This window comes from Pundamilia nyererei, unplaced genomic scaffold (assembly GCF_000239375.1).
Source record: "Pundamilia nyererei isolate P.nyererei 1_Seehausen unplaced genomic scaffold, PunNye1.0 scaffold00040, whole genome shotgun sequence".
In the NCBI taxonomy this organism is placed as follows: domain Eukaryota; kingdom Metazoa; phylum Chordata; class Actinopteri; order Cichliformes; family Cichlidae; genus Pundamilia; species Pundamilia nyererei.
In genome coordinates this window covers 524,342-550,467 of record NW_005187441.1, presented here as the reverse complement: position 1 = coordinate 550,467, position 26,126 = coordinate 524,342, and the positions used below count along the sequence as shown (strand labels likewise).

Here is a 26,126-nt window from a genome sequence, read left to right as displayed (position 1 = left end):
ACTCAGGACTTAATTACCTGAAAAGATTTTTATGCTACAGTGTATGATACTATTAAAGTTTATTTGCCTTCTGGTTACGATTGTCCTGTTTACAAGGACAACATTGTAGTTGATGTTCACAGAGGTATGATATGGCTTTTAAAAATGTAATCGGCATGAATGAGTAGTAGTGATTTTGTCATTTGTATTGATTTTTGTAGAAATTTGTGTAAAAATTTGATTGTGTTAAATTACATATTCTTACTTGTAGACATGACATTTTGTGTGATTACACACATCTTTAAATTATAAGCACAGCAATTCCTTTAGTAGAAAAAAATGATTACAACCATTTTTAATTTAATTATGTGGAAAATTTTGTTTAATTTCACATTTCTTTACATGTGCAAAATAACACCATGTTAGATATAGTATATACTTAAAATATGTATACTGAAAACAAAGATATACATTTTTTTTTAAAGTTATTTAAACATATTTGTCACCATCTGTGATTTTAATAATAAATTTTACCATTCTAGTACATCTGAGATTCTTAGAAGTAGACATATCAGTAGAATTTGGATGTTAACTAAAGTTTCAATTAGGATGCCTGAAATGTTAGAAGAGTTGTAGGTATCTACAGCAGTTCAATTGCTGATAGTAATTATTAATAACAATCGAACTTTGACTAATAAAAACTGGATTCTAGATGCTAAAATTGCATTTTAGCTTTTTCAACGTGGAGTTCTAAGATAAGCCATAAAATCTTTGTTCATACAGAGGAAAATTCTGATGCCACTCTGCTTGGTGCAATGAAAACAGCAACTGGGTGTAGAGTCACAAACATCAAAAATTATATAAAAGGTATACACTTAAAACAATTTTCAACATACAAGGAATATATACAGAAAGAAACAGTTGGGAGTATGATTACAAACAAATATTAATGGTAAAGCGACTGATACTTGCACGTTTCTACTAAACACTGAAAGGACTTAACACAGTGTGTCATAGTTATCCACGTACATATTTTCTACACCTGTGCTTTCAGTGTTAAATTCACACTTCAATTTTGAAGAACCCGTAATTCAATGCCCAGGGGCACTTAAGCATGCAGACTGGAGCAGCCAGGGATCAATCCACCAACCTTCTGATTGGGCAATGACCGGTCACCGGCTCTACTTCCTGAGCCACCTCGGGAATACTATATGGTAGCTAATACATATGTGAACAGTAGTGCAAATAGGTTGAGAGTGAAATAATAATTTACCTGCAAAAGTGATGACAGAAAAAGTATTAGAGTTAATGTGGTAAGGAACAGTTAGAATATTATAAGAACACCGTGTTGTGCGTTTGCTTTCAAATGTATTGAAAAACATAACATGTATTAAAATTTTCTTGAAATGCACTCAAAACACGACCGATTGAAATGTAGAAACGTTCTAATAGAAACGTATTGTAATAATAGCTGACAAAGTTACAGGACTCTTACAGTGGAGTTTCCAGTGATAAGTAAGGAGCTATTCATATCAATGATTAATACTTTTGCTAATATGATGCGAATCGTAGATATCTTTAATAAGAACTGTTAGTCATTACTCGACAGAAGACAAATGTTACAGCCAACAATTTCCATAAAAGCTACTTCTTTAAAGTTATACGGATTTTTCATGCTAGGAACCATTAGCTCTACGTTTGTTGTTAACGGGCCTCATTCGAAACGGACCGGCTTCCTTTACCCACAACCCTCCACCTTAGCTCAGTCCTTCCGACTTCCGCCTCAGCTAAGAGCCGAGGTGAGTAATTTTTTCAGAAACTATAATTCTACAATCCAGCACCATCCTATGCTATTAAAGCCACAGAAACGTTCATCCATCGTGTAATACTGTTTATTAGTACTGTATCTGCTGTTATGTGACCATTTTGATGTTGCTGAATGTTTGTAAAGACACTTTAAAGCGACGAAGGAGAAGCACCGGAGCGGTTTCTAGCTGCATGGTTGTCCATGTTCTCCACACACTGCTGGAGTGTTTGTCACTCAGAGCTCAAACATAATACCAGCACTACAGTTATTCTTGTAACGTTTATGTCATTTATTTTCTTATTTAAGCTACATGTTGGCTTGAGTAAGTAACGCTAGCGCGAGCTGTATGCTAGCGTCAGGCTTTTCTTAGGGTGTCGAGCTTAAGTTGTGTTGAAAGCGGAGTCAAACTTAAGTATGCGTGTCTTTTTCCCCCTTCTTTCTAGATGGCCCCAACAAAGAAAGGAGAGAAAAAGAAGGGGCGTTCAGCCATCAACGAGGTGGTGACCAGAGAGTACACCATCAATGTCCACAAGCGCATCCATGGAGTGTAAGTACTGCTGGTGTTATGCCAAAAAACGATTTCCGATATATCTGTTTGTATGTTTAAAATATTTGCTTATGGTGGTAGGCTGTATAAAGCTGCATTAAAGAAGGAGGTCATACAATAAATAAAGAAATTACCATACTCTTTTATGAAGCCAGGCCTTTTGGGCCACTGAAAACAACTTTATAGACCTGTTATGTTGTATTTGTTGCAGTTTCTGCAGTCCTCTTGGTCACATCTGTTGAAAAAGACACTTTTAATCTCAATGAGAGTTTTTACCCAGATCAACAACGGATACCTAAAAATCACTTTGCCAAAAAGCTGATCTGCTTCTATCTTGTGACAGGAATATTGTTCCTGGCTCAAAATGACTTTTATTGTTAATGATATAATGTTAGAAAGCTCAGTAAGTTATTAACAACAGTTTAAATACCGATTGAAGATTAGATTAAAATATATTAAAGCGACTGCAGTGTGGCTTTGTTGTGTGAGACGGCTGTGCACATGAGCACATTTTGTTTGGATGCACTAAAAGCAATCAGTCCTTTAACTTATTTTACATAAATCTGAGCATTTTAGTAATTCATGAAATGTGTTATATAAGAGAAGACAGAAGGATCAACGTTAGAAATTCAAATTATATTGGGTCCCCTTGTTTTCCTGAGCACACAATAAAGCAGCGCACATAAAAACTAATAATGCCTCTCTATTAAAAAACAAAATGACATAAAAGCTAGAGACAAAGGTAGTTCAGTGAATAGACAGTGCTTCTGAGTGCTAATCTACAGTGAAAGGGAGAAAATGATCAATGAAAGAATTTCATTTTTGAAAAAAAAACTTCCACAAACCAAAATACCCTTTACCTGTTAATCTTGTCTGAGAAATGACAGATCCTTCAGCCACAAAGAAAAAGGGGACATGAGGATTGGGTGAATTTGAGTATTTTGTGCTCTACAGAAGATAACATCAGGGGAACGGACAGATCTTCAAATTCCAAATTAAAGTGTCTGATTTGTTTGATGAAAATCATTAAAAAAAAAATAATAATAATCACACTAACACTTGGACAGTCTGGGTCATTTTTAAATTATTTTACCTAGAATAGGTCTAATAGGAATAAGTCACATACATTTAATTTGTCAGTGACTGTTATCTGTCGCCCAGTGCTGCTGTTCACCCAGTGTTGGCATGCTGAGAAATACTAATCAGGCTCTTTTCTGTTGTATTCATATTAAAGTTGTCCCTTTTTCATTTGCAGGAGCTTCAAGAAGCGTGCTCCCCGCGCCATCAAGGAGATCCGCAAGTTCGCAGTGAAGGAAATGGGAACTCCTGATGTCCGCATTGACACTCGTCTCAACAAGGCAGTGTGGAGTAAGGGTGTGAGGTGAGCTGGTACCCTCTTCAGATTTCAGCAGCTTCACCCTACTTGCTCTTATGGGTGGTTTGCACTGTGTCCGTGTTTATTCTTACCTTAAAGTCATTTTTTACTTTCCTGCGTATTTATATGAAGGGTTAAAGTGTGCAGTACTGGCTGTCAGTAAGCTCCTGTCACCACAGTGACTTTAGGAACTGCTATATGTCAGCGTGTGCTTTAACAAGTTAGGTTTGTACAAAAAAGAACAAAGAAAGCTGTAAGAAACATTCAATTAAAATTCTGTGCTCAGGTGTGCTGTTGCCATTTTTCAGTCATTCTTTTTTTTTTTTTAACTGGTTAGTTGAACTAGTGGAGGTGTTGGTCAGCCTTCTGTGTGCACACAACTGAGATTTATTGGACATAGAGCAAAAGTTGTGCTTAGAAATACAAGATTGTCGGGGAACTTGTTGATGGCGCCATTGCTTTCAGCTATTTGTGATTCACTTACGTCTATGTGGGAAAAATCGAATTTACCATATTTCTGTCTGTGCTGAAAGTAGGATATCTGAAGGTTTTCTAGACTGTTTCTCAGCATATGAACAGAAGAAGAGAGGGGAGGTGTTTTTCACTGTTGTGGTTTGCTGTCATTTAATATCTCGATGCATTGCTTAAGATTACACAGGAATTAAAACTGCATGAAATAAGAGTGGCAACATCCTGTGACTGTAGCAGTTAGTGATGTCCCAGCTAATCATTTAGCTTCCTGGTGTTCTTATGTGTGCGTGTGTGTGTGTGTGTGTGTCACAGGAACGTCCCGTACAGGATACGCGTACGGCTGTCCAGGAAGCGTAACGAGGACGAGGATTCCCCCAACAAACTGTACACCCTGGTCACATACGTTCCTGTCACCACATGCAAAGGTAAGCATGTTTCTCACTCACTCTCAGGTACCCGTGGAAGTAATGATGACATTTTCTTAATCGTGTCCTCTCTTTTCCCCACAGGTCTGCAGACAGTCAATGTTGATGAAAACTAAAAGTTGTCTCCAAGTCGAATAAATGGAAATAAAAGGACATCTAGTGTTTCCTCTTGCATTTCTTTCTTTTGTCTTTTTTTTTTTTTTTTTTGCTCATAACTGAAGGTTTGATTTGAGATTTGTTATGGATTAACGATGATAATTTTAGGCTAGCAAAACAGTCAGAGTTTGCAAAAATTAAATGAATCTTTACCCTGTTAAAATAACTATTTATAATTAGATGTTTTTAACCTCCTAGGACCTGGTGTCCACATAGGTGGACGTCACATTTTGGGTTGTCTAGACCAGAATACTAAATTTTGCTCTACGAGGGCTCGATATCCACTTGCGAGGACATTATATATATTTGCATCTCATTTTTGTCACAAACAAAAATCGGTAAAAAAAAAAAAAAATCTGTCAATTTACACTCATCAGTGTCCCAATATGCCCCCAAATCAAAGAGAAATTAAAAATGCATGCCATGAAATAGTTTGGGTTTTAGGAGATTAAGTATAAGTAAGAACTGTCTTTGGGATTTGATGCTCTCTGTTTTCAAGTAAAGCAAAATTACTTTACTATTATTTGGTTTTTTAGATAGTAAAGCTTCTGATTGGTCATTGAACGCTACCACTATGACAACACAGTGCTGATAGTTTATAGGGGGAAAAAACGGCTGGATTTATTGGAGCGTGCTGGGTGGTGTTTATTAAGAATATTGTTATGATATTTAATGGAAAATGAATTAGGTGTTCAATTTCTCTGAACAATGGAGTCCACCTGCTTGATGGAGTGGAATATATTTGATTTAATCCGAATGTAGAGATATCAACAAAGTCGTCTCTTGAGGACGGTTCTTTTGACAGCTCCCTTTGGAGTTCACAACAGCAGATTATCTGCCTCCATCTCACCTTATCTTCATGTCCTTCATTACATCCCTGAACCTCTGTGCACTTTCTCTTTTCCTCCTGCGTGGCAGCTCCACATTCAACATCCTTTGTTTGGACAGGCGCACAGAAGGGATCGTGGATATATGCAACAATCTCAGTCTTGTCTCTCTTTGTCTCCAAACTGCTCAGTCTGAGCTTTGCCTCTGATGTAATCACTAGGGGTGGGTTTTGATTATCGATTAAAACTGATTCTGGCTTGGATAACGTAATATCGATTCATTAAAATCCTGAATCGATTTTTAAATATAATTTTATTTTGCCCAAAACGGCAGAATTTCTACAACCACCAAACAGCTAAAACAGTAAATGAGAGCACAAAACGCGGACCCGACGCATCCGAATCGGTGAGAATCCGCGGCCTTTCTCACCCGACGGCACATACGCAGACACGGACACGCCGCGTAAGAATGACCGTAGGGGCTCACTGATTTCGAAGCGTCGGCGGGCGCTTTGTGTTTACGCCCTTTTTGCGCTCGATTCTGAAGCTGCAGGTTTTATCTCTGCAAACAATATTGACTGAACCAGCAGCCAAAGACGATCCAAACTAAGCTTCACATAAACATTATCATGAATTTCCTCTTACTTTTGCTGTTTTGCTTCCACCACGATAAAATCACACTTCATGTAGAGCTCTCCCTCTCTCTAAATCGATAATCAAAACCCACCCCTACTTATTACTTCCAACAAGAAAGCCTCATTTCTGCTGTTCAATACTGAACAAATGTAAACTTTTTTAAATTATGCAAAATTGCAAAATGCTTAGCTGTGTCTTTAATAAACCTCTAACTTTACTCTGCTTCACTTCATTTTTGACTGCACAATATTTTTAAGGTCATCTGCTATAAAAAACCAGACCAGGAAAACCGCCTTCATGTTTTTCTGTGTTTTATCCTCAGTTACTTTGACACAAAGGAATCTGCTGTGATGCTTACACCTTTGATAAAGTCTCACAAGTGTCAGCTTTCTTTTTATAGATATAAAAATATAGATATGTACTGATAAGTGATCAGAATTATAATATTTCTGACTGTCTGAGGCAAAATTTCCCCGATTCGAATCGATTCGTCCCACGATTCGATTCGGGATCTTGTGAATCGGATTCGAATCGATTCTAGAAATCAGTGACGATGCCCAGCCCTAGTAATCACTTCTGATTCTGGTCATTACCAATGTAAACTGTAGCCTCTTCATCTCTGCTACCTCCAGGGACCTGTTCCTCTATATTTGATATAACAGGTGGTTCTGAAACTATGGAGCATGGACAACCTGGGGAAAAATAATGTAATTAACCTAAAACAAATATATTAATAAGAGTTTGTTTATGCTCTCGCGTCATTATATAAATTAAAATGTGGTCTTTCGGGTGTGCTCACGTCAGATCATCACGGCAGCGCTGCCATGCTGCCGCTAAGGGGAGCTCCATTATTTTGTCAGCAGTTGGACGTTGAGAGGACTGGACGCATCAGCGGAGACGTTTCTATGGGATCGTTTAACGGGTTCTCTGGAGTTTGTGCAGCTGCGAAGTAGAACTACAACTTATCAAAAAGGTAAAGCTACGAGGCTGATTTCGATTTTGGGCCGTGTGTGTGTCTGTGCGGTGAGATTTAAACTGGTCTAGCCGAGAAAACAAACGAGCACGATTTAAGTTGTCTGCTTCATGTCTGGGAGGGACAGATGTGGCTAGCTGGTTAGCTAGCTGACCAGTTAGCTAGCTGCCTGAAAGCACCACTATTTAGATGAGCTGACACAGAGGCTGAGAGCATTGCCGTTAGTTTTTCTCCGTACCCGGTCGCTAGCCCTGAGCTGTGTAGTTATCACTTGTCTTGAATCGTTATGTAGGATAGCTCACCGTTAAGACATATGATTTAACAGGTTAGTTTTAGCGCCAGTCAAGTCCTATTTCCATTACCTGTGTGTGTGTGTGTGTGGTCAGGTGGGAGCGTCGCTCGCTGTTTCCATGGCCGTCGGCTGATGTGCGAAGCGATGCGGCACTACTGGCTGCTCATCGGGGCTTGCGGCTGGGTGCTGCTAATCCTGATGTTTCTCAGCAAGTTCATCAGCTTCAGAGCTGTTGATGGTAAGCCACTGGACCTGTTACGGTGATAGCTATAGGCGGGAAATCCCAGGAGGGGGGATTGTGATCAGTCCCATTTGATTTATGTGGTTTTTTTTAGATTACGGAGAGAGAGCTGGAAGTCAGAGTGGGACAGTACCAGGCACTAAGGTGGTGGTCAAACCCATTGGGATGTCCAGCCCTGAAAAGCAATCTCCAAAGTCATCAGATCAGGTGACTATTTACTGATTGCTAATTATAACTAATCCATGCCATTGGCCTTTTCTCTCCTCTACATAACTCTAAGTTGTGTATGTTTCTCAGCCTACAGCAGTACCCGCAGTGGCAGATTGGCAGTCAGTCGCCCAGAAGCGAATCGAGCTGCTCTCGACAGTGTGTAAGAACAGCAGCCTGAGAAATCTGACACACGTCTCCATCAGCAAATTTGTCCTCGACCGGATCTTTGTCTGTGACAAACACAAGATCCTGTTCTGCCAGACGCCTAAAGTGGGTAATACACAGTGGAAGAAGGTCCTCATTGTACTCAATGGTAAGTATGGACAGGATGGAGGTAAAAGCAGTGCTGTTCTTTTTAATTTCATGCCTATTTGTTGAAGTAGTTAATTTAGATGAGGAATTATTATTATTATTATTATTATTATTATTGTTGTTGTTTGCAGGGGCTTTCCAGACTGTGGAGGAGATCCCAGAAAACCTTGTTCATGACCATGAGAAAAATGGCCTCCCTCGCTTGTCGTCCCTCACTCAGCAGGAAATAAATCACAGGTGTGCTCGTAGTTACATTGATAAATGTGGACTTATCTGGTTGAAGTAGTCAAACGTACTTCCTTAAATCAAAAAGCAAAAATGAAGCAGCGCTGCTTCTTCTGAAAGATGCTGGCACATAGTGTTTGCGGCTTACGCTAACGTTTATCTGCCTCGTACCTCAACAGATTAGACACCTATTTCAAGTTCTTCATTGTGAGGGATCCCTTCGAGCGCCTGATCTCTGCATTCAAGGACAAGTTTGTGAAGAACCCCCGCTTCGAGCCGTGGTACAAGCACGACATAGCTCCGGCCATTATATGGAAATATCGCAAGATTCACCGCAACAACGACCTCGTCGCCTCCGGTCTCCACTTCGAAGACTTTGTTCGCTACCTCGGCGATATGGAAGGCCACCGGCGTATGGACCGGCAGTTTGGCGAGCACATCATCCACTGGGTGACGTACGCAGAGCTGTGTGCGCCGTGCAAAATAAACTACAGCGTGGTCGGCCACCACGAGACGCTGGAACAGGATGCCCCGTACATCCTCAAAGCGGCTGGCATCGACACACTGGTGACCTACCCTGCCATTCCTCCAGGCATCACACGCTATAACAGGACCAAGGTGGAGCACTACTTCTCAGGCATCAGCAAGCGAGACGTCAAGCGCCTCTACGCACGCTATCAGGGCGATTTCCATCTGTTCGGCTACCCAAGCCCAGACTTTCTACTGAACTAAGGCAATTAACACAGACTAAAAGACATGTTTGTTTTTTAAATATATAAACCAGCTTTGATTTGCTGCGAGTGAGTTGGACTGTAATTAACAGAGTCAGTTCTTTCTCATGAATGCAAACTGCTGCCTAATATTAAGACGTTTAACAGCGTGTTTGTGCAGATAGAAAATGTAACCGATGAGCAAACGTAGGTGCAGGATGGGGTGTGAGAAGTCGCCATAATGACACTGAGCAGTGAATAACCACAGATTCTATTAGGTTTTTGTTGGTGATGCTGAGGGGGAGCGTCAGCATCAAGGTCAAATGTATGGTACACATCAAGTGGAGAACACGTTTGTAATATTTATGATTAATTTGTTCTCTGTAAATTTTTTTTATATGTAATGCCAGGGATGCAGGACGGTAAACCCTGTAACGTAGCTGTTATGTATGGATCGCCTGTTTCATTAATGGATGTTGCCATATGCTTCAGACAGCGTCCTTTTCAGTACCTCTTCCTGTAATGCCAGATACAGGCGCAGTAGACCGCGTGTGTCCGGGAGCACAAAGATGTGAATATAAATCAAATGATGAGACAGTTGTGTTCTCGTGGATTTCAGAATTTCCTTTTTTACATTTTGAAAGCTTTTTTGTTTAAACGCTTGGTTTTTCACATATCATAATGTGGAATCAAAATGAAGGCCTGGACTGTGTTGTGCCAACTACTCCAGTTTTTCAGCCTTTACATTACACCTGATGTATATTTAGCTGTTAATGCTTTCGGGTCGTTGAAGGAAACTGGCACTGGATTTTTAAAAAGGCTATTTTTTTTTCAATTAGAAATGTACTATGTAAATGTCCTCGTCTTTGGAATTCAACATTTCTATTACGTGTTGCTATTTATAATATTATTAACCCGCCGAGTAGTGGCACAAGAGGTGTCCCAGTTGTAAAAAACAAACAAACACTGCTGCGTCTCTGCAACCTCTGGGTGACCTTTTGGACAGGTGGTTGTGTTACAAAGATGACATGGCTTGTAATAAACTTGCTGGTCAGTTGTGTGTTTCTATGTTTGTTTTCTTAAATATTGCTCAGGTGTGCATTTTACTGTTATAATAGCTGATTATTTTGGGGGGGGGGTCACCACAAGCTGATCCACTCCCTCCATCTCATCAACCCTGTTCATCTCCTCCTTCGCTGCATCCCTGAATCTTCTCTCCTGCTCTGAAGCTGATGTTACTGCAATAATGTCAAACATCCACAGGGGAGGCAGCAGTGTATTTAAAAGTGAGTGCTTGGTGAAAGAAGCCACAAACCTCCTTGAACCCTTTGAACTTAAATGTCAGCACACCAGTCTGTTGAATTGACATTTAAGCAGAGGGCTTTAAGGGCAAAACAAATACTTCATAGCTGTATGCAAGCATCAAAGAGGCTCAGGGCAAGGACAGAAGTTTGCATCGTCAGTGTCAAATATCCAAGCTCACACTGTGCAAGGTGGATTTAAGTTGATTTACACAGAGCATAAGCTTCAGTTAAGTGTATTATCCCCGAGTGCCTCAAAGCTTTGTGGCTCGCGTGTTTGTTATACGTTTGTCTGCCAGGTTATCTCTCCCTCGTGCTGTCCGACTGGTTGGTCCTGTCGTTCCACCATGGAGATAAAGTTTGTTTGAGCAACAGATGAACGCTCCATTGTGCAGCTGTGACAAGTAACAGCAGCTGCTGGTGTTCACGCAGAGATCCAGGGTTGTAAAAGTCCTCAGGAGTGTCGGTGTGTGTATGTGGTTTTTTTTTTTTTAATATGATCTGTTTATTTAGCACTGCTGCAGTTTAAGTGTGGACCATATGAATCACATTCGTTCATATGGACAGCAGAGGTTAACCTAAATCAGTGAAGTGACTGCAGGTTTGCTTACACTCCTTTGACCAATGAGTAGCCTGTTGGTTGATCTTCATTATTTGGCTGTACAGTATATCATTATTTCACCTTAGAAGCCAGTGTTGTGCATGCAGGCTCCAGTCATGGTGAAATTAAGCTGTTTTATTACAGGCTGCTCCCTGGAGTACACTTAGGTGCTGCACACGCACACAGCAGTAGCATCACTCCCGAGATTGCTCACTTGCCACACCCATGATTACCAATATTGACACTGAAGTCTCAGGCGCGCATGTCCATATGGATGCTGTGGTGGGGGCGCTGCTCCCCTGCCTGTCTCTGTTTATACCACCTGTCCTTCTGCTCATGCGGCAGAGCTGCATAAACACCGGGCCTGCAGGCTGATGGCGGTTAGCTGGGGGGGGGGAGTTCATTTAATATCACCTCGGTGGTCACGCTTGATGCACCGAGAGCCCAGCCCTGTTTGTCTATGTGCAGCCGACCGGCTTCCTGTGTCTGTGCGGCTCTCCGGCAAAGCTGGGAGAGCAGCGAGCAGGAGAGCAGCGGAAGTGTGGGTGACTGACTTTCAAGTTAAAGTGTAGCATTACACCCTTGGAAAGCAGGTCGATATGTGATCATTCATCACGTGTTTACTTCCAGGAACCAGTTTAAGAGGTTTTTATAATGAGCATTGCCTTAGAAAACATTACACAGCTGTGTGAAAGTCTTGAGCCAGCTCTCATTTCCTCGTGTTTTGCTAGAAAAATTAAAAACTTGATGCAGTTATCTACTGAAACATGCGCAAGCATACTGGTAAAACTGTTAAAACTCCAATTTCTGCAAGTGCAAACGTTTAACTATGCGTTTAATCAATGAAATACCTTATTATAAGACAAAGAAGAGCAACTTTAACACTATTTCTCAGTTTTTTACAGCATGACTCTTTGTGTAAATTGAGACAAGAAATGTGTAAAATTATAGAAATTTGTCACTTAATGAAGTTAGTAGATTGTGAATGGCAATGAGGGAGGTTTTTACATGTAAGAAAAGCAGCAAATGTCCTAAATGCTCACCCTTTTCAAAAGAAATCCAGTGGGCCAAATTGGGGTCTTTGCCTTGCTGATTCTGGCCCCTGGGCCTTATGTTTGAAATCCCTGCAATAGATGGATCAAGGAGGGCCAGATGCATCCAGTGTCAGGTCTTTGCTGAATTTTCTCCCCCATTTCTTAATGAAACAACTTTCAGATACTGATCATCTTCTGTAGATATATAAATATATATATTTTAACCCTGCCATGTTCTCTGCCGCCATCCACTTTGTCCAGTTTCCTCCAAGTTTTAATAACACACTTCACACTATGCAGAGATATGCCAACTTTTTGGCTGATAGCTTATACTCTGCTATCTATCATTGGTATTTTTTCATGATTCAACAAAAAAAAAAAAGTAAATAAATGATGTGTTTTTGTGACAGGCTGCTAGCAACAAAGTGCCTGAAGATACAATCTAAAATGCGTGCTTTGCCATTTGTCTGTTGTGTGTAGACACAACGCTGGTTCATTCCCGGAGTTAGGTCAGTGTTAAGTTGCTAACATAACAACAAACATATTCTTCCTCTGAAAATGTTTCAGTACAAGGACTGGGTTGAAAGTGAGTGAGATCGCCCGGCTCTTTGGAAGCACAATGTGTTAAAATAAGTGATGAGTCAAGACTTTTGCACAGTACTATGTCTCGATAAAGTAAAAAGGCTTAGCAAGTTAAAAGGGCCATAAAAGAAGGGGTTAATACCCTTTTTTTCTAACTCTAAAATAAAATGAAAGTTTTTAATGAACAAAAATATACAAACAAAATATAACAATAAAAAATAAAATACTAAATAAACGAAAAATACAGATGTCTCAAATTAAAAACAAATGAGTTATGAATCATTATCGTAGATCATGCTATTAACTCTCTCAGTTGAAAAAATGAAACCATGAAACCATAATTACGTGATGATTACGTGAAGTGGCTCTGCTCACTCAGCACTTTTTCCTTTGATACTGTGCACTCATGTTTTTACACAGTGTGTTTACACTGTGGTATCACTGCGTCCACCTACACTAAAATCCTCAATATTTCCTCCTCCAGTGGTTAAGGTCTTATGAGAATGCATAAGCCATAAGGTCATGTGAAAGAAGAAAAATATCAATTTGCTTCCTTTCTCACTGTAATGTGTGGTTTCCTGTCTTTATCTAAGCCACTGTGTTTTGAATTATTATAGTTTTGTTTTTTAGCTAACACAGATGCTCTCAGTGGCACCTACAAAGTAAGCTAAGTAAGGGTTAAGGATTATTTGGCTGTTTATTTACACTTTCTGATCATGCGCGTTATTTTCTTTCAATCAAAGAGCGTTTTTTTCTTCTGAATTTATTTTATTCAGAAATATATACTACAGCATAATGTAATATTTGTATGTGCATTCCAAATTTATTTTAAATATTTTTCAAAAAGAAAAAAAAGTAGAATTCCCAAAACGATTTTAAAAGTTGTTTTATTTTTGAAAGCGCTCGCCGGAAGTAAGAGTTACCAGTCACGTTTGACTCCAGTGGCAGTAACTGAGAGAGGAGAGCGAGCAGGAGTCCGCTGCTGCCACCTCAACATGGAGTAACGAGAGCTCAGCGCTTACTGCTAAGGAGCGGATCCCAGAGAGAGGAGACCCCGGCGGCCTCTGCTGTAATTTATCCCCCGAAGTCCCCGCAAATGATTCAGCGGACACTTTTTACGAAGGCGAAGGAAAGCTCGGCTTTTATTTGAAAGATGGCGAACGACTCTCCAGCTAAAAGTCTAGTAGACATAGACTTGGCTTCATTGCGGGTGAGTGCTGCTGAACCGAGCCGTTGTTTTTTTTAAAATGTTTTAAATTTATATATATATATATTTTTTTTTCCTCTTCAGTTTGCTTTGATTTTTATTCAACCCTCCGTCGTTCAGTGTGACTTGTAGTAGCAGCAAGTTTGAGCCTGCTCTCCTTGTTAGAGATGAAGTATTGAAAATGACCGCTGAGCCATAGCGAGGTGTTGCCAGTGTCTGCTTTTCCTTTGTTCGAGATGCGTTTGGCATGTAGGGGAGACCAGGACGCAACAGCTGGCTCACAGTGCACAATGTTGCTTGGACGATTTTTAAAAAAAAATGACATTACTTTAAATTTAAACACCTTTCTGCCTTTTCCCCCTCTTTCCAGGATCCAGCTGGGATATTCGAGCTGGTGGAGGTAGTTGGAAATGGCACCTATGGACAAGTATACAAGGTTGGTTGGAGGCGCAGTGCATGGCCTGTCCTGTTTTCACAGTGGAGGCTCGGCACTATGCTTCTTTTTCCTCCCCCCCTTCTTATCAAACCAGGGAACAAAGAAAGTGGCATTAAGCACGCATGGGTTCTAGATGCTACTGCACCACATTGTGGACAGTTAATATGGTAGAAAGTCTTTCTAGTTCATTGGTGTGATTAGAGTCTGGTGTTATTGTTAACTGTTCAGCTGGGAAGTAGGGGTTTGAGTGAGTCAATCTGCTCTGATGCATCACCTGCCTTTCTAAAATGTAGGTGGGGGAGAGGCAAGCGTGGAGAGTGTCACAATCCTCATGGCCTCACTCTAGTCTGCAGCACCTTCATTTTTTCCCCCTTCTTCTAATTAACAAAACCAAATAACATATCCCGTTCAAATCCGGACTTTCTTCCAGTTCAGTGGATGGGAATCCCTGTCTGTGGACCATCTGCTCTGGTGTCGCATTTCCTTGCTGAAAATTAACATTGCTGCTGTTGACAGACATCTCCAAGGAGGGACAGTGAGGCTCAGAAGACACAGATGTGTGTTTTTTAGTGGCCCGTGCTGCAGCACAGCACCCTTCATGTGCTGTTGTAGTTGCAGCTGGTTAATCAGATCCATTAGCATTATGCAGACTACCAAAAAGAAATCACTTTCCTCATGCACTAAGCTGAGTATTTCATTCTGACAGCCCACAGTGCTCCACTGACCTGCATTCAATCTCCTAGCACGCTCCACTCCCAGGATCGCCCCCGCCTCAGCTCGCAGAGCAGATCCATCTGTGTGCATGTGAAGCCACACCTGAAAGCACCCCTGTGCAGTGTAAAAGGAAGTGTGATGCATGTGTGCTGTCTTCCCACCAGACTGCTTTGAGCTTGACCTATGAGATGGAGAATTTGTGCGTCTCCCTCTTCTTTTATTATTATTATTATTATTATTATTTTTTGGGTCCTCTTTAATCTCTTGCTCCATTCAGTGTCCAGTACTAATTCTATTTGCGAGAGCTGCTCTGTAGGGGAATCGAGAGCGTGTACAAGAGTGGGCTGTCAGTTTAGCTCGCGATCGACACACAGACGCAGGGGCCTGGACAAGATAAGCCAAACTGCCTATTAGCAAAAGCATGGCTAATGCTGGAGCTCTACTGCTGCAGCTTCCTGTTGATCAGCTGTCGATCAGCAGCCTGGCTGTCATGTTAAAACGGCACGAGCATGTGGCCTGTGAGCATGTGCAGTGGGACTGAGGCGCTAGAGGAGGTGGAGGGTGTAACTGGTAGAAGAGCAGCTGTCCAATTCCAGACAGAACCTGCTCACCGCTCTCACAAAGCTTAGCTTGTCCCCTCGCTCTTTTTGGGTCTCCCAGTCAGTGAGATCCACAGAAAGGAGGTGTTTGTCTGTAGGGTTTCAAAGTCGGACCTACTGAATAATCACAGCAGCCCCCCAAGTGAAAACGGGGTGGAGATTCTTCTCCCTCTGAGGCCTTTGCTGCTTTGTCCAGCACTTGGTCACAGTGTGCAAGTGCCCCCCCCCCCTTTTTTTTTCTTTGTGTTATCTTATGAAAAAAAAAAATGTGACTAAGCTTCTTTTCTCTGATTTTTGTGGTGACTTTTAATTCCTTTGAGAGCTTTGCTTTTGTGGTTTTTGTTCCTTTTTAGGCAGATTATTGGGAGTAGAATGTCTGCTCTCCATTAAAAGTTGGTGTCAAGCGTATCCATGCATATTTTGCATTCATATCAGTCTTCTGACAACCTTACAATAAAGTGATCGTGACAGTATCCACTCTAACCACTGTCCTGTCTGATATTAATATCTGATATGTCATTTTAGAGCACAGAAAGGAGGAGGAGGAGGGACTAAAATGATTTGTTTTAGTTTTTGCCAGATTTCGTGGTTTTCTAGTCCTCATTTTACCAATTTTACATTTTTTGACATTTTTCAGGCTGGTGCTTGTGTTAAACAAGAAATTTGTTTGGTGTAATGTAGAAAGATTTTCATCACTGGAAGGCATAAAATAAGCTATATGAGTGTGATACTGACACAAAGTCTTGTTTTGACCAATAGCATTTAAAATGTATGCATGGCACTTGTGCTGTGTCCTCCTACTTTCAGCTTTACGCTTGATCCTGAAAGATTAATGGAGGACGCTTTTTCTCTAAGACCCAAATTGCCATGTCAAGGTTCGTGTGGCCATGCTGCGTTGCAGTGCTCTTTGCCAAGAGGGCATCCGTTGCCACTGGAGAGATGCCAGATTACAGTTGCTTCTGAAAACACAGCACAGCAGTTTTTGACTGAAAGCCATAATGAAAATGACTTTTTAGCTAAAAGAAAAAAAATAGAAACCTCTTTAATATTGCTTTGACCAACAAGCTGATTGGAATGAAAGCCTGGACCTCCAAACAGATTGAATGCACTTAATCTGACTTGATTTATAAATTTTATAAATAATATGGTTGTGTACTTTAGCTGAAAGGCCAGCATATAAATTATAAATATAAATATTAGTCCAACCTGTTTGGTTTTATTTGGAGTTTAGAAGTTACAGAAAAATAAACTGTATAAAAAGATGGACCGTCTGTTACATCACCCCAATAGTTTTTGAAATTCAGTTTTAAAGCCTTTTGCTTAGAATTATTGCCTTTGTGTTTTGGTGCCAGAAATCACCATTTTTCAATGTGTTTAGTGCTAAGCTATCAGCTGCTAGTAAGCTTGGCTAGCGAGAAATGGCTAGAAATTGAGGGGGGGGGGTCTACAAACACATACAAAATAAAGAAATTTATATATATTATTTTGCTGTACTGTATGCATGAGTAAAGCCTGTAAAATGCATGTATGCTAGTCTGCTGAAACCAAGGCACTGCTCCGATTTCACTGTATGATGCTCAAGTATGGCGCCAATAAAGGAATCTTCATGTTCTCTTATATCAGATAAAAAAAGCCCCAAAAGGCACTGACTCTACAGATAAACTAACTTAATTAACTTCTTCATACAATTCAAATGGTGAGTTGAAGTTAAATGTCTATATAGCTTTTGTTTGTTTAAATAAGAAAGCTGCTAATGTGTTGAGTTTCATGATGGGCATTTGTTAAGTAGTTTTTTCCCTATGAGGTACTTTGGTCTTTTAGAGACAGCCTCAAGTGGTCATTTAAGGTACTGCAGTTTTGTCACTTGAGTGCTGGATGTTGTAGCTTGTTCAGAAACCTTAAAATGAAGTCCTTGCTTTTGTTTAAATTCCCAACACAAATTAGCTCAAAACTGTGCTATTAGCCAGTTCTGGCATGTCTAAAGAGTGCTGTCGGTCATGACCCATCGTATAAAGTTTGTAGTGAATATCCAGTCATTGTGAAGGCAGTGTAGGTCTGTCGCACCCAATTTATCATTAGTTATGTTAAAGCAATGCACACTGCTTTTTGCAGTGCATGACGAGAGTCTCACTGAGCTTTTCTCCCTCTTTATCAGTTGGCCCTGGACCAGCTGGCTTAGCAGACCTGCTTCTGGATATAAGTATTTAAAAAAAGGGAGAGATAGTAGAGAAACTCAGAAAAAGGCATGATTCTTCATATTGTGCATGGTATGTGGGGAAGATTCTCTCTGCTCTACAGAATGGCCATATATAGTCAGGTCTGAGGCAAGGGGCTCCTGCTGACTTGCCTGATGTGCATCCATGGGATGTGCCACCAGTATTTTCACACCACCATGTTTCATGTGGGCAAAATCCGTGTTGGATGTGGTGCAGCAACATCACTTGGTGACATCACCGTGATGGTCACGTGGCTGAATACTTGGGGGGGATCAAAGAATTGCAGGGATGATTTCATACTTGCATATGCACTGCATGAAACGGTCATTTCTAGTCCCTCACATTTCATTTAAGGGTATCATATACCGAGGGCTGATTTTTGTCCAGGAAGCTAATAAAAGACATTAAGATTTTTGAGCCTCAGTAGTGCTGTCCTTTGTTTTCTCCCCTGACCTCTGGGGCAGCCTCACCCCCTTCCCTCAGAATAAGAATAAGAAGCAGTCCTCAGGGGGCTAGCTATGTGTGAAGGGTTGGAGCTGCTGCTGAGGAAGGAGGAGAACCTCTCATGGAGTCTTTCATTGCCTACCAGCCACAGGGGGAGACTGATGTTTACCTCGGGGCTAACCTGACTGGTTGTTGGTAATTAGTTTAAAGAAATGATGAAGTGAAAGATTGGATTTGGTTACAGTTGAGATGATTGAAGCAGCGACTATCAGGTCACCGTAGATGGATCACCCTGAAGATAAACGGGAGCTCATCTGGCTTCAGGTTAATCTTCATCAACCCCTGTGCTGCTGCCTTTAGGGTAACCAGATTCACTAAGAGAGCAAGGCAGTTTGTCCAGCCTTATCATGACGAGTTCCCAGTGGTAATCCAGTATTAGTCCACCCAGTATCAGCAATATCAGTTTAATCTTTAAGACCTGGAAATTTGAATAAAAATGGTTTATTTGGCAAGATGTTACACAATTCTAAGTCAAATTCCAAGGATTTGGAAAAGCTATAAAATTTGAATATTATCTATTGAGCAGCTTGTAAATTTTTGTGAAAAATTGAAATTGCTTATGAAGCGAGAAATTATAAGACTCGTTAGCCCTTAAGTCCCGATTGTCATTTCCAGAAAATCCTTGTGATTATAATTTAATATGTAGGAATGCGGGCCTGCGGCTATTCTGCCAGTCACATTGAGTTAATGAATGTAGGACAAGTGATGGCTGGTTTTCTTGCAGGCCTGTGGGTTCGATGCCATAGCTGGGCCTTGTGACAGTGTCTAATTGATAAGTGCCATATAGGGCTCTGTGGTAAAGGTCCCGGGAGCTCGGCTGCTGATTGGCCGTGCAGCTGTTAGGTCAGAATCGGTGGGCGTTGAAGGCCCTGCGTGATGAGTGAAACATTTCAAACCCGTATTAAATTGGTGAATATGAGATCCAACACACTCCTCTACTCTGCATCCTCTCTGTCTGACGCTGTGTATCCCTTATTGTCCCCATCTCCCCCACAGTGACCCTCTCTCTAATGGGTGTCACAAGACTTACAGTGTCCCCTGACTCGCCACACTGCCCGAACAAAACTTTCAGTGTCTGTCTGTGTGTATGCACGTACGTGAGTGTGTGTTGCTGTCTGTGTGCAGCTCATTGAGCCGCCTCATTACTTGAGTGGTGTTGAGATGAGACACAAAGGCGCAGGCAGACGAGACAGCCTCTTGCCTGTCTTCCTCCAGCGCCTTTACATGATAGCTCTTTCTCTTCAAGATCTCTTGTTTTAATGCTCTAAATCTTTCTTTTTTTTTCTTTTAACTTCTTAATGGCTCCCAGTCATCCCACATTCAGTTGACGCTTATATAAAACCTTCACTAGGACACTTCACTGTGTGAAAACTGCATATTGGCAGGTGAAGAGAAACAGAGCTGTCATTTGCAGCCTTAGGCTTCGGTGCTTTCACATCTTTAGTGTTGTCGAAATGTACAGGCAATGCGTTTTTAAGCCTTTGCTGCAGCAGTGATCAATACTTGTCCTGTCACATCAACTGGCCTCTTTTTTTCAGACCATTACTCAGCTTTCTGTGTTTTTGCTCCTCTTCTCTGCGCATTCCTTTTCACCTTTTCCATCTCCCGGCTTTCCCTCCTCATCCCTTCGCTCGCGTACTCCCCTCTCTGCTTTCTCATCTCTTTCTGTGCCACTTCCATCCGTGCTTCTCTGGGGAGAGCCGGGCTCGGAGGCAGCAGGGCCGAGGCTTTGTGTGTCTCTGTGTGAGAATTGGGTCAGTGTGCTGGTATGCAGCAGCAGAGCCCAGAGAAGCACAGGCAGCTCACAGCCTTAGATGTCATGTGCTGCTTCTAATGGCTGATGGATCATTTTTTCCGCTGGAATTTATCTGCAGGCAGAAGTCTTAATATATGTGTGAAAGGTACATGGAGGCTCTGACTTTTGTCTGCCCACCTGCTCACTCTGCTGGTTCAGATGTCACCTTAGAGCTTCTCATGACTTGAGCAAAGACTGAGGTCATCCATCTCCTCGGTCTTAACATGGGTAGCCTTTTAAAAGCACTAAACTACCACTGCAAGCAGTTCTCTCTCTTCCCTCACTGTGTGAACTAATAATGTGAAACCAAGTTTGTTTTGCACCCGCATGGCTAATTAGAGAGCATGTCGCTCAATTTCAGCACTAGGTTGTGCAATGGAAGGTGGAGCCATTTTTATCTTTTTGGCAAGTAGCAGAAGTTTGACCTGGTTATAAAGCCAGCCTGTGTGAAACTAATTGCTTTGCTTGATCAGAATAAACAGATTCTAGATATGAATATGCAGGATTTGTAGGAAAGATGCACTATTTTTGGCAGCAGAAGCTTTCTGGCTTCCATTTGTAGTCTAATAACGATCAGCCAGGGCATCAACGAGCAGGCTGTGGCTACATTCAAGTACCAGCGATGTTGTTTGCTGAAATGCATCAGACAACCAATGACTGCTCACAATTTAAAAATGGATCTGCATTCGTAAACAATTACTGGCAGAAGAGGAAATCTGAGAACAGGCAGCTTCTAATGGAAGGCCTGGAAATTGGCTGGTACTCCCAGTGCAAGTGGACAATCCAGGCGGACGCCGTACCGATCTGTTCTGGTGAAGAGAGAGCGGAGCGTAAAAGCGACGCTGTCGAGTTACCATTCAAACTATGATCATGAGCAGTGACTGAAAGAATGAGGTTGTGGATACATGCACTGGAAATGAGTTTCCTACAAAGTGTGGCTCAGCTTTACCTTAGAGGTAGGATGAGGAGGTGGGTCAAGGACTCGGAGTAGACCTGCTGCTCCTCCACATTGAAAGGAGCCGGTTGAGGTAGTTCGGGCATCTGACTACGACGGTTCCTGGGTGAGGTGTTTGCGGGTATCTCATACCAGGAGGATGCACCGGGGCAAACCATTTCTCAGCCGGCTTTGGACTTGGTGTGCCCTCCTGGATGAGCTGAAAGATGTGGCTGGGGAGAGGGAAGTCTGAGCTTCTACCTGTGTGACCCGAACCTGGATAAGCAGTAGAAATGGATGAATGGCCATTCAAAGCTTTGGATTCAAAAGGAGCCCCCTAACCCCCCTTCAAGGTACTACCAATGGGAATAGGGAATACTGTTAGTATACTTGGGTCTGGGTGAGAAAGGCAGTACTGTCCAAAAATTTTGAGTTGACAGAGAGGACCTCAAGAGAGAGGTACAACAGTGAGTGTCTGCCGCCATCTTGACAGAGACCAGAACAAAAGACAAAATAAGTAATGCTTTTACCACCCCATCATATACAAATTAACTTACTCTCATTGGTAGTCACTTGAATTGCTTACTTCAATGTTAATTTTAACTTGAGACCCGCCTACTTTGCATCGCTAATGGTTATTTTCTGTCGTCGCTGGATCTCTCAAGGTCTGGTCAGCAGGCTAGCTGATGGGTTCCCAGGTCGATCTTACTTTAATGCGAAATATGCAGGGAGGCAGAGGTTCAGGTCAGTCTTGTGGAAACCAGTACTCCTCCTTTGTCCGCACTGGCTCTGTAGGCGGACCGCTAACAACACTGCTGAGCATTGCCGCTCATTTCTGTCAAGTGAAAATCCACCCAAAAAAACATGAATCACTGCTTTCCCAACACTGATCTTCAGCTGGATTTATTAGTCTCCAAAACAAACGGAGCCGTACCTGTAATTGTGAAACATCGCAGACACTATGACAGCGCGTGAAGTGTGTGTTCTTCACATGGCTTGTGAAATAACGGGAAAGCCCATTATGGCAGCTCTAAAGCAGCTTTCCTTATCGGGTTTCTTGTGTTGAGTGAGATTTCTCCACAGCGTTGTTAATGGAAGCCCTTATAGTGGAGCATATTTAGTTTTAGGGTAGATTTTTAAGTTAATGTCTTTGGCTCTGAAGGCAGTAAGGCATTCAGTGGTTTTAGTGCTGAGCTGGAGGGTTGCCAGGAACTCATCTGGCCATGGTTAAGAGGAGCTGTGATGGAGGAGTAGAGATGGAGGCCAGGGAGGGCTGAGTGATAGCTGAGTGCCTCAGATAACCCCTCCACAGCCACACCTAGCTGACTACTTCAACGGGCCCCTGCAGTGCCTAGCTGCAGGCCTCCTCTGATCAACCCAAGTCGATTCCCATCCCCAGCTTTGTACCATGGGCTCTACTGCATGACTGATTGGAACCGATCAGCTGAATATTGATTTATTCAATAAAATAACTTGAGCCTCACCGGCTGTCTGATTAGTTAGGAATTACTTAATATATTTAATTACTATAAATTTATAAACAAGACATGTTTAAAGACTAGTTTCAAGCCTATGTAGGAGCTTTGGGATATTAAAAAATAGTGGAAGTTGACGTGTGGTCAGTGAGTTCTGACGTGAAGACATGAGGCAAACTGTCACAGAGCGCATTAGAGACCAGACGGCATATAACAGTTTATGATGTCTGTTGCTAAAATTGGGTTTAACTTAAGCAGAAGTGTCTCTGTTGCCTTCTTTTTGGAACCCCATGACAAATTTTTAAAGGGAGTGATACTTCTATACATATCAGATGATTGTGCATTTGCACAAGTTTGTAAAACTTACTCACTCCCAACTCATCCCATACTCAATGGTTTACCTCTTGAAAGACTGCTGGGAGTAACCTTTTGAAGCGCTTTTCTGTACAGAATGGTTTCTGTCATATTTCAGGCTTGCTTATAGACCAAAATGACTGGGTATGGATCAGAAGTGGGTGAGGGTGGTCTCTGCCTATGCAGCTACCCTTGGGAATACCCAGAAATGGTTCTAATGGTCTTCAAATCACGTCTTTGATATACGCCGAGGTGTCAAAACTTATCTTTAAGGGTACAGGCGACGTCATCAGATGTTGTCTTTATGAGGGAAAAGTAAAAAAAACAAACAAAAAACTTTCATTGCCAAGTAAGTCTAAATAACAGCGGATCAAAGTCGGCGTTAACAGTTAGGACACTCACTGATGGCGTTAATCACTCACCTCGAAACAAAAAGATGTCCCGCCTGGTAATTATTTTATTTATTTTTTAATCTTTGTGGGATGTCTTTCACTCTTTCACAGTAGAAAAATACTCTTCAGACTTCTGGCAAAATCTCATATGTAGCAAGCCTGCAGAATTTTCTTTGCTCCATCCACTGAAAGTGACAATACCTCGGCAGACCTTATTTACCGCTGCATTTAGGGACCTATTAACGTCAAATGGACTAACCTGCATGTTGAAAATGGTGCTGAAAGGGTACCCAGTGCTTTAAATCTTGACACGTAAGAATCCTGACGAAGTGTCGCCATGTGATGAGTTGACTCAGAACAGGTTGGAGTTTGAACATGTCTACAAGCTGCACTTGGTATGGCTAAGTGCCTGCTAAGCTCTTGCTAGACCAGTTCTTAGAGCTTATTTTTTGACAGTGCTTGTAAGAATACCCCAGATTAAGAAGAGTAGTTTTAGGATCTGTTGCATAGATTTGGTGACATCCTTTTTTTTTTTTTCTGAAAGCCTGTTTATTTTCATATGTGCTGATTCATTTCTGTTTACTTGTGCAACATAATGTTTAACCCCAAAGTGTTTTCACAATAAGTGCATGTTGTAAGAGGATAAAGTCAAAACTTGGAGCTTGACTGTAAACCAAGCACTCCTCTCATTGCTCATGTGCTAATGATGTGTAACCCAGTTGTGTTGTGGTATCAAAATGCAATAACCTTGTGGCTTAGATAACCCTCCCAGAAGCTGGAAAAAAAACTTGGATTTATACGACTAGGAAGACTTTTAGGTTAACAGAAAGGGAATTGGGGGGGGGGGGATTGGCACCTCTGCTATCTACTCCAAACTACATGACTTTAAATCATCCATGTAAGCAGACATTTTAGCTTGGCTGTCATAGTTTTGTACACATTCATCAAGGCACTGTCAACTGTAAAACTGTACGAATTAACAGCTTTAATTTATTAACAGCCAACGAGGGAGATTAACTGCGTTGTTATTGAGTTGAATGTATCCCGCAATTATGCGGATGGTCTTTGTGGAAAATCCAAATAGCATCAGATTCATTATTATTATTATTATTTATTTTTTCCTCCCCTGGATGAAAGCGTCACAGCGTTGGATCCAACAAATTTTCTTTGAGAGTGAGCTCTAATGCTAATGGGAGAGGGGCTGCAGAAGAGCCAAAACACAAAGACGGTCTTGATTATTTTTCTCCTTTCTGCTCCTTTTCAGTGTTGGTCTTGTTTGTGGTCGGTAGTTAGAAACAAAGTTCGTGACTCACGCAGTGAAATCTTCCTGTAGACATCCAGGGACCCAGTGCATGTTTGGCTCATTTCTCAATTAGCTGACTAATATGTTACTGAAGTCACAGGATGGATAAATTTTTATTGTTTCCATTATAATAAGGTGGTAACTATCACAATAGTACACTGATTAATCTCCCAGTCATTTCTCAATGAACCAATTAGTCATTTGGTCTGAAAATGGAGAAAAATGCCTGTCAGGTTTTCCCAGAAACTCTTTGTTTTTAAGAAGCTTTAAACAAGTATTAACTACTTAACAATAATGCAATCTAAGATTCAGTTAATTATGTTTGACTCAAAAATCATAATCATTTAATGTCGACTTTTTCAGTGCACATGAGGCATGAGGATGACTGCAGAGTTCCTCGGCTGCACCTGTAAACTAGCAAAACAGACTGCATGTGCACCAGGAGGTGACGGCTACAATGTCAGCCTCTGTTGTTTTTGCAGAGGCAACCCCTGGGATCAAAGTGGAGAGGATTAAAGTCATTGTAAAGTGTCCCTCTCATCGCCCCCACCTCTCCTGCCCAGTGAAAACAGAGGGCCCCAAAGCCTGCATAGCTTTTATTGTCATAATCCATACAGTTTCAATTGACTATGGAATGCACTGGCTAAGATGACGACGGTGGTGTCGGCAGGGAGGCTGTACATGTGTGTGTCTGAAGCAGTTTTCTCTGTAGCCATGCACAAAGACTGTACAGTGAATTGACACGTGTGTCCGGTACATTGCAGCAGTGGTAGGCAGAGAGACAGAGTATCACTGCAGTGGAGAAGGGGAATACCCATGTGGGTCAGCTTCCAAAAATGTCCCATGTTTTATCTCGTCTCAGGGTTGAGGGGAGGGAGGGGGATGTAGGGAGGCCACTATTTTGGTCCCTTTGTTTATGTAAGGAGTGGCAGTAGGGTGTTAGGAGAGCAGAGAAGTCTGGGAATGTCGGGGCTTCATGGCTTGGGAATCGCATGTTTCTGTTTGGTGCTGTGTATCATAGTTTTACATGGGCTGTGGGATAGAAAAGACTTGAAACTGCTTTCTTTGATAGGAACAATCCAACTCTTGATCTCAGTTCCCGTGTGAAATATATGGTAAAAATGGCGGTCAAACATGTAATTTAATTAGATACAGTAATTGAAGTGCTTGTATTGGGGTTGCAACTCAGGAATTGTTTTTATTTTCTATATATTTTTTTTAAATAAGTCATTGTGTTATGTATGAAAATAGCAAAGACTGTATAACGGAGGACATGCAGTGAGTTGTGGACTACTCGTTTAATGGCTTTAAAGTTGCAGTGTGTAAAATATCTCCACTAGATGTCAGACTGTAGATTGCAGTTAATTTTGTTACTTTTTGCCCTCCCAATTCAAGCGCATAATCCTGGCTATGGTATCTGTTAGGGGTGGGGGGGAAAAATCGATACTGTGTAGTATCGTGATATTTTGTTTGCTAATGATGTATCAATACAG

At 41.5% G+C, this 26,126-nt stretch overlaps 3 protein-coding genes across 8 annotated transcripts in view; all 3 read left to right on the top strand.

The window, feature by feature from the left end:
• The first annotated feature begins 1,694 nt into the window (after positions 1 to 1,694).
• Positions 1,695 to 4,778, top strand: rpl31 (ribosomal protein L31). The gene is made up of 5 exons (XM_005730889.2): positions 1,695 to 1,778; positions 2,230 to 2,333; positions 3,589 to 3,714; positions 4,492 to 4,604; positions 4,689 to 4,778. Exons 2-5 carry the CDS (start codon positions 2,230 to 2,232, stop codon positions 4,718 to 4,720), a joined length of 375 nt encoding a protein of 124 aa, XP_005730946.2. The 5' UTR covers positions 1,695 to 1,778; the 3' UTR covers positions 4,721 to 4,778.
• A 2,244-nt stretch (positions 4,779 to 7,022) lies between these two features.
• Positions 7,023 to 10,246, top strand: chst10 (carbohydrate sulfotransferase 10). The gene is made up of 6 exons (XM_005730888.1): positions 7,023 to 7,196; positions 7,583 to 7,726; positions 7,824 to 7,936; positions 8,027 to 8,252; positions 8,383 to 8,488; positions 8,656 to 10,246. Exons 2-6 carry the CDS (start codon positions 7,621 to 7,623, stop codon positions 9,206 to 9,208), a joined length of 1,104 nt encoding a protein of 367 aa, XP_005730945.1. The 5' UTR covers positions 7,023 to 7,196; positions 7,583 to 7,620; the 3' UTR covers positions 9,209 to 10,246.
• A 3,369-nt stretch (positions 10,247 to 13,615) lies between these two features.
• Positions 13,616 to 26,126, top strand: part of LOC102204765 (mitogen-activated protein kinase kinase kinase kinase 4) — a 37,658-nt gene continuing 25,147 nt past the window's right edge. For all 6 annotated transcript variants that reach the window (XM_013910307.1, XM_013910308.1, XM_013910305.1 and 3 more), the window contains exons 1-2: positions 13,616 to 13,914; positions 14,282 to 14,347. In XM_013910307.1, the coding sequence (XP_013765761.1) occupies positions 13,858 to 13,914; positions 14,282 to 14,347 (123 nt within the window). In that variant the 5' untranslated portion in view covers positions 13,616 to 13,857. The remainder of the gene's footprint in view (positions 13,915 to 14,281; positions 14,348 to 26,126) is intronic.

Bases quoted from the DNA above. Each gene is read 5' to 3' on its own strand.
- chst10 (XM_005730888.1), top strand. From the start codon at position 7,621: ATGTGCGAAGCGATGCGGCACTACTGGCTGCTCATCGGGGCTTGCGGC. The intron at 7,937-8,026 runs GTGACTATTTAC...TATGTTTCTCAG, and splicing joins CTCCAAAGTCATCAGATCAG to CCTACAGCAGTACCCGCAGT. The intron at 8,253-8,382 runs GTAAGTATGGAC...TGTTGTTTGCAG, and splicing joins GGTCCTCATTGTACTCAATG to GGGCTTTCCAGACTGTGGAG.
- rpl31 (XM_005730889.2), top strand. From the start codon at position 2,230: ATGGCCCCAACAAAGAAAGGAGAGAAAAAGAAGGGGCGTTCAGCCATC. The intron at 3,715-4,491 runs GTGAGCTGGTAC...TGTGTGTCACAG, and splicing joins GTGTGGAGTAAGGGTGTGAG to GAACGTCCCGTACAGGATAC. The intron at 4,605-4,688 runs GTAAGCATGTTT...TTTTCCCCACAG, and splicing joins TCCTGTCACCACATGCAAAG to GTCTGCAGACAGTCAATGTT.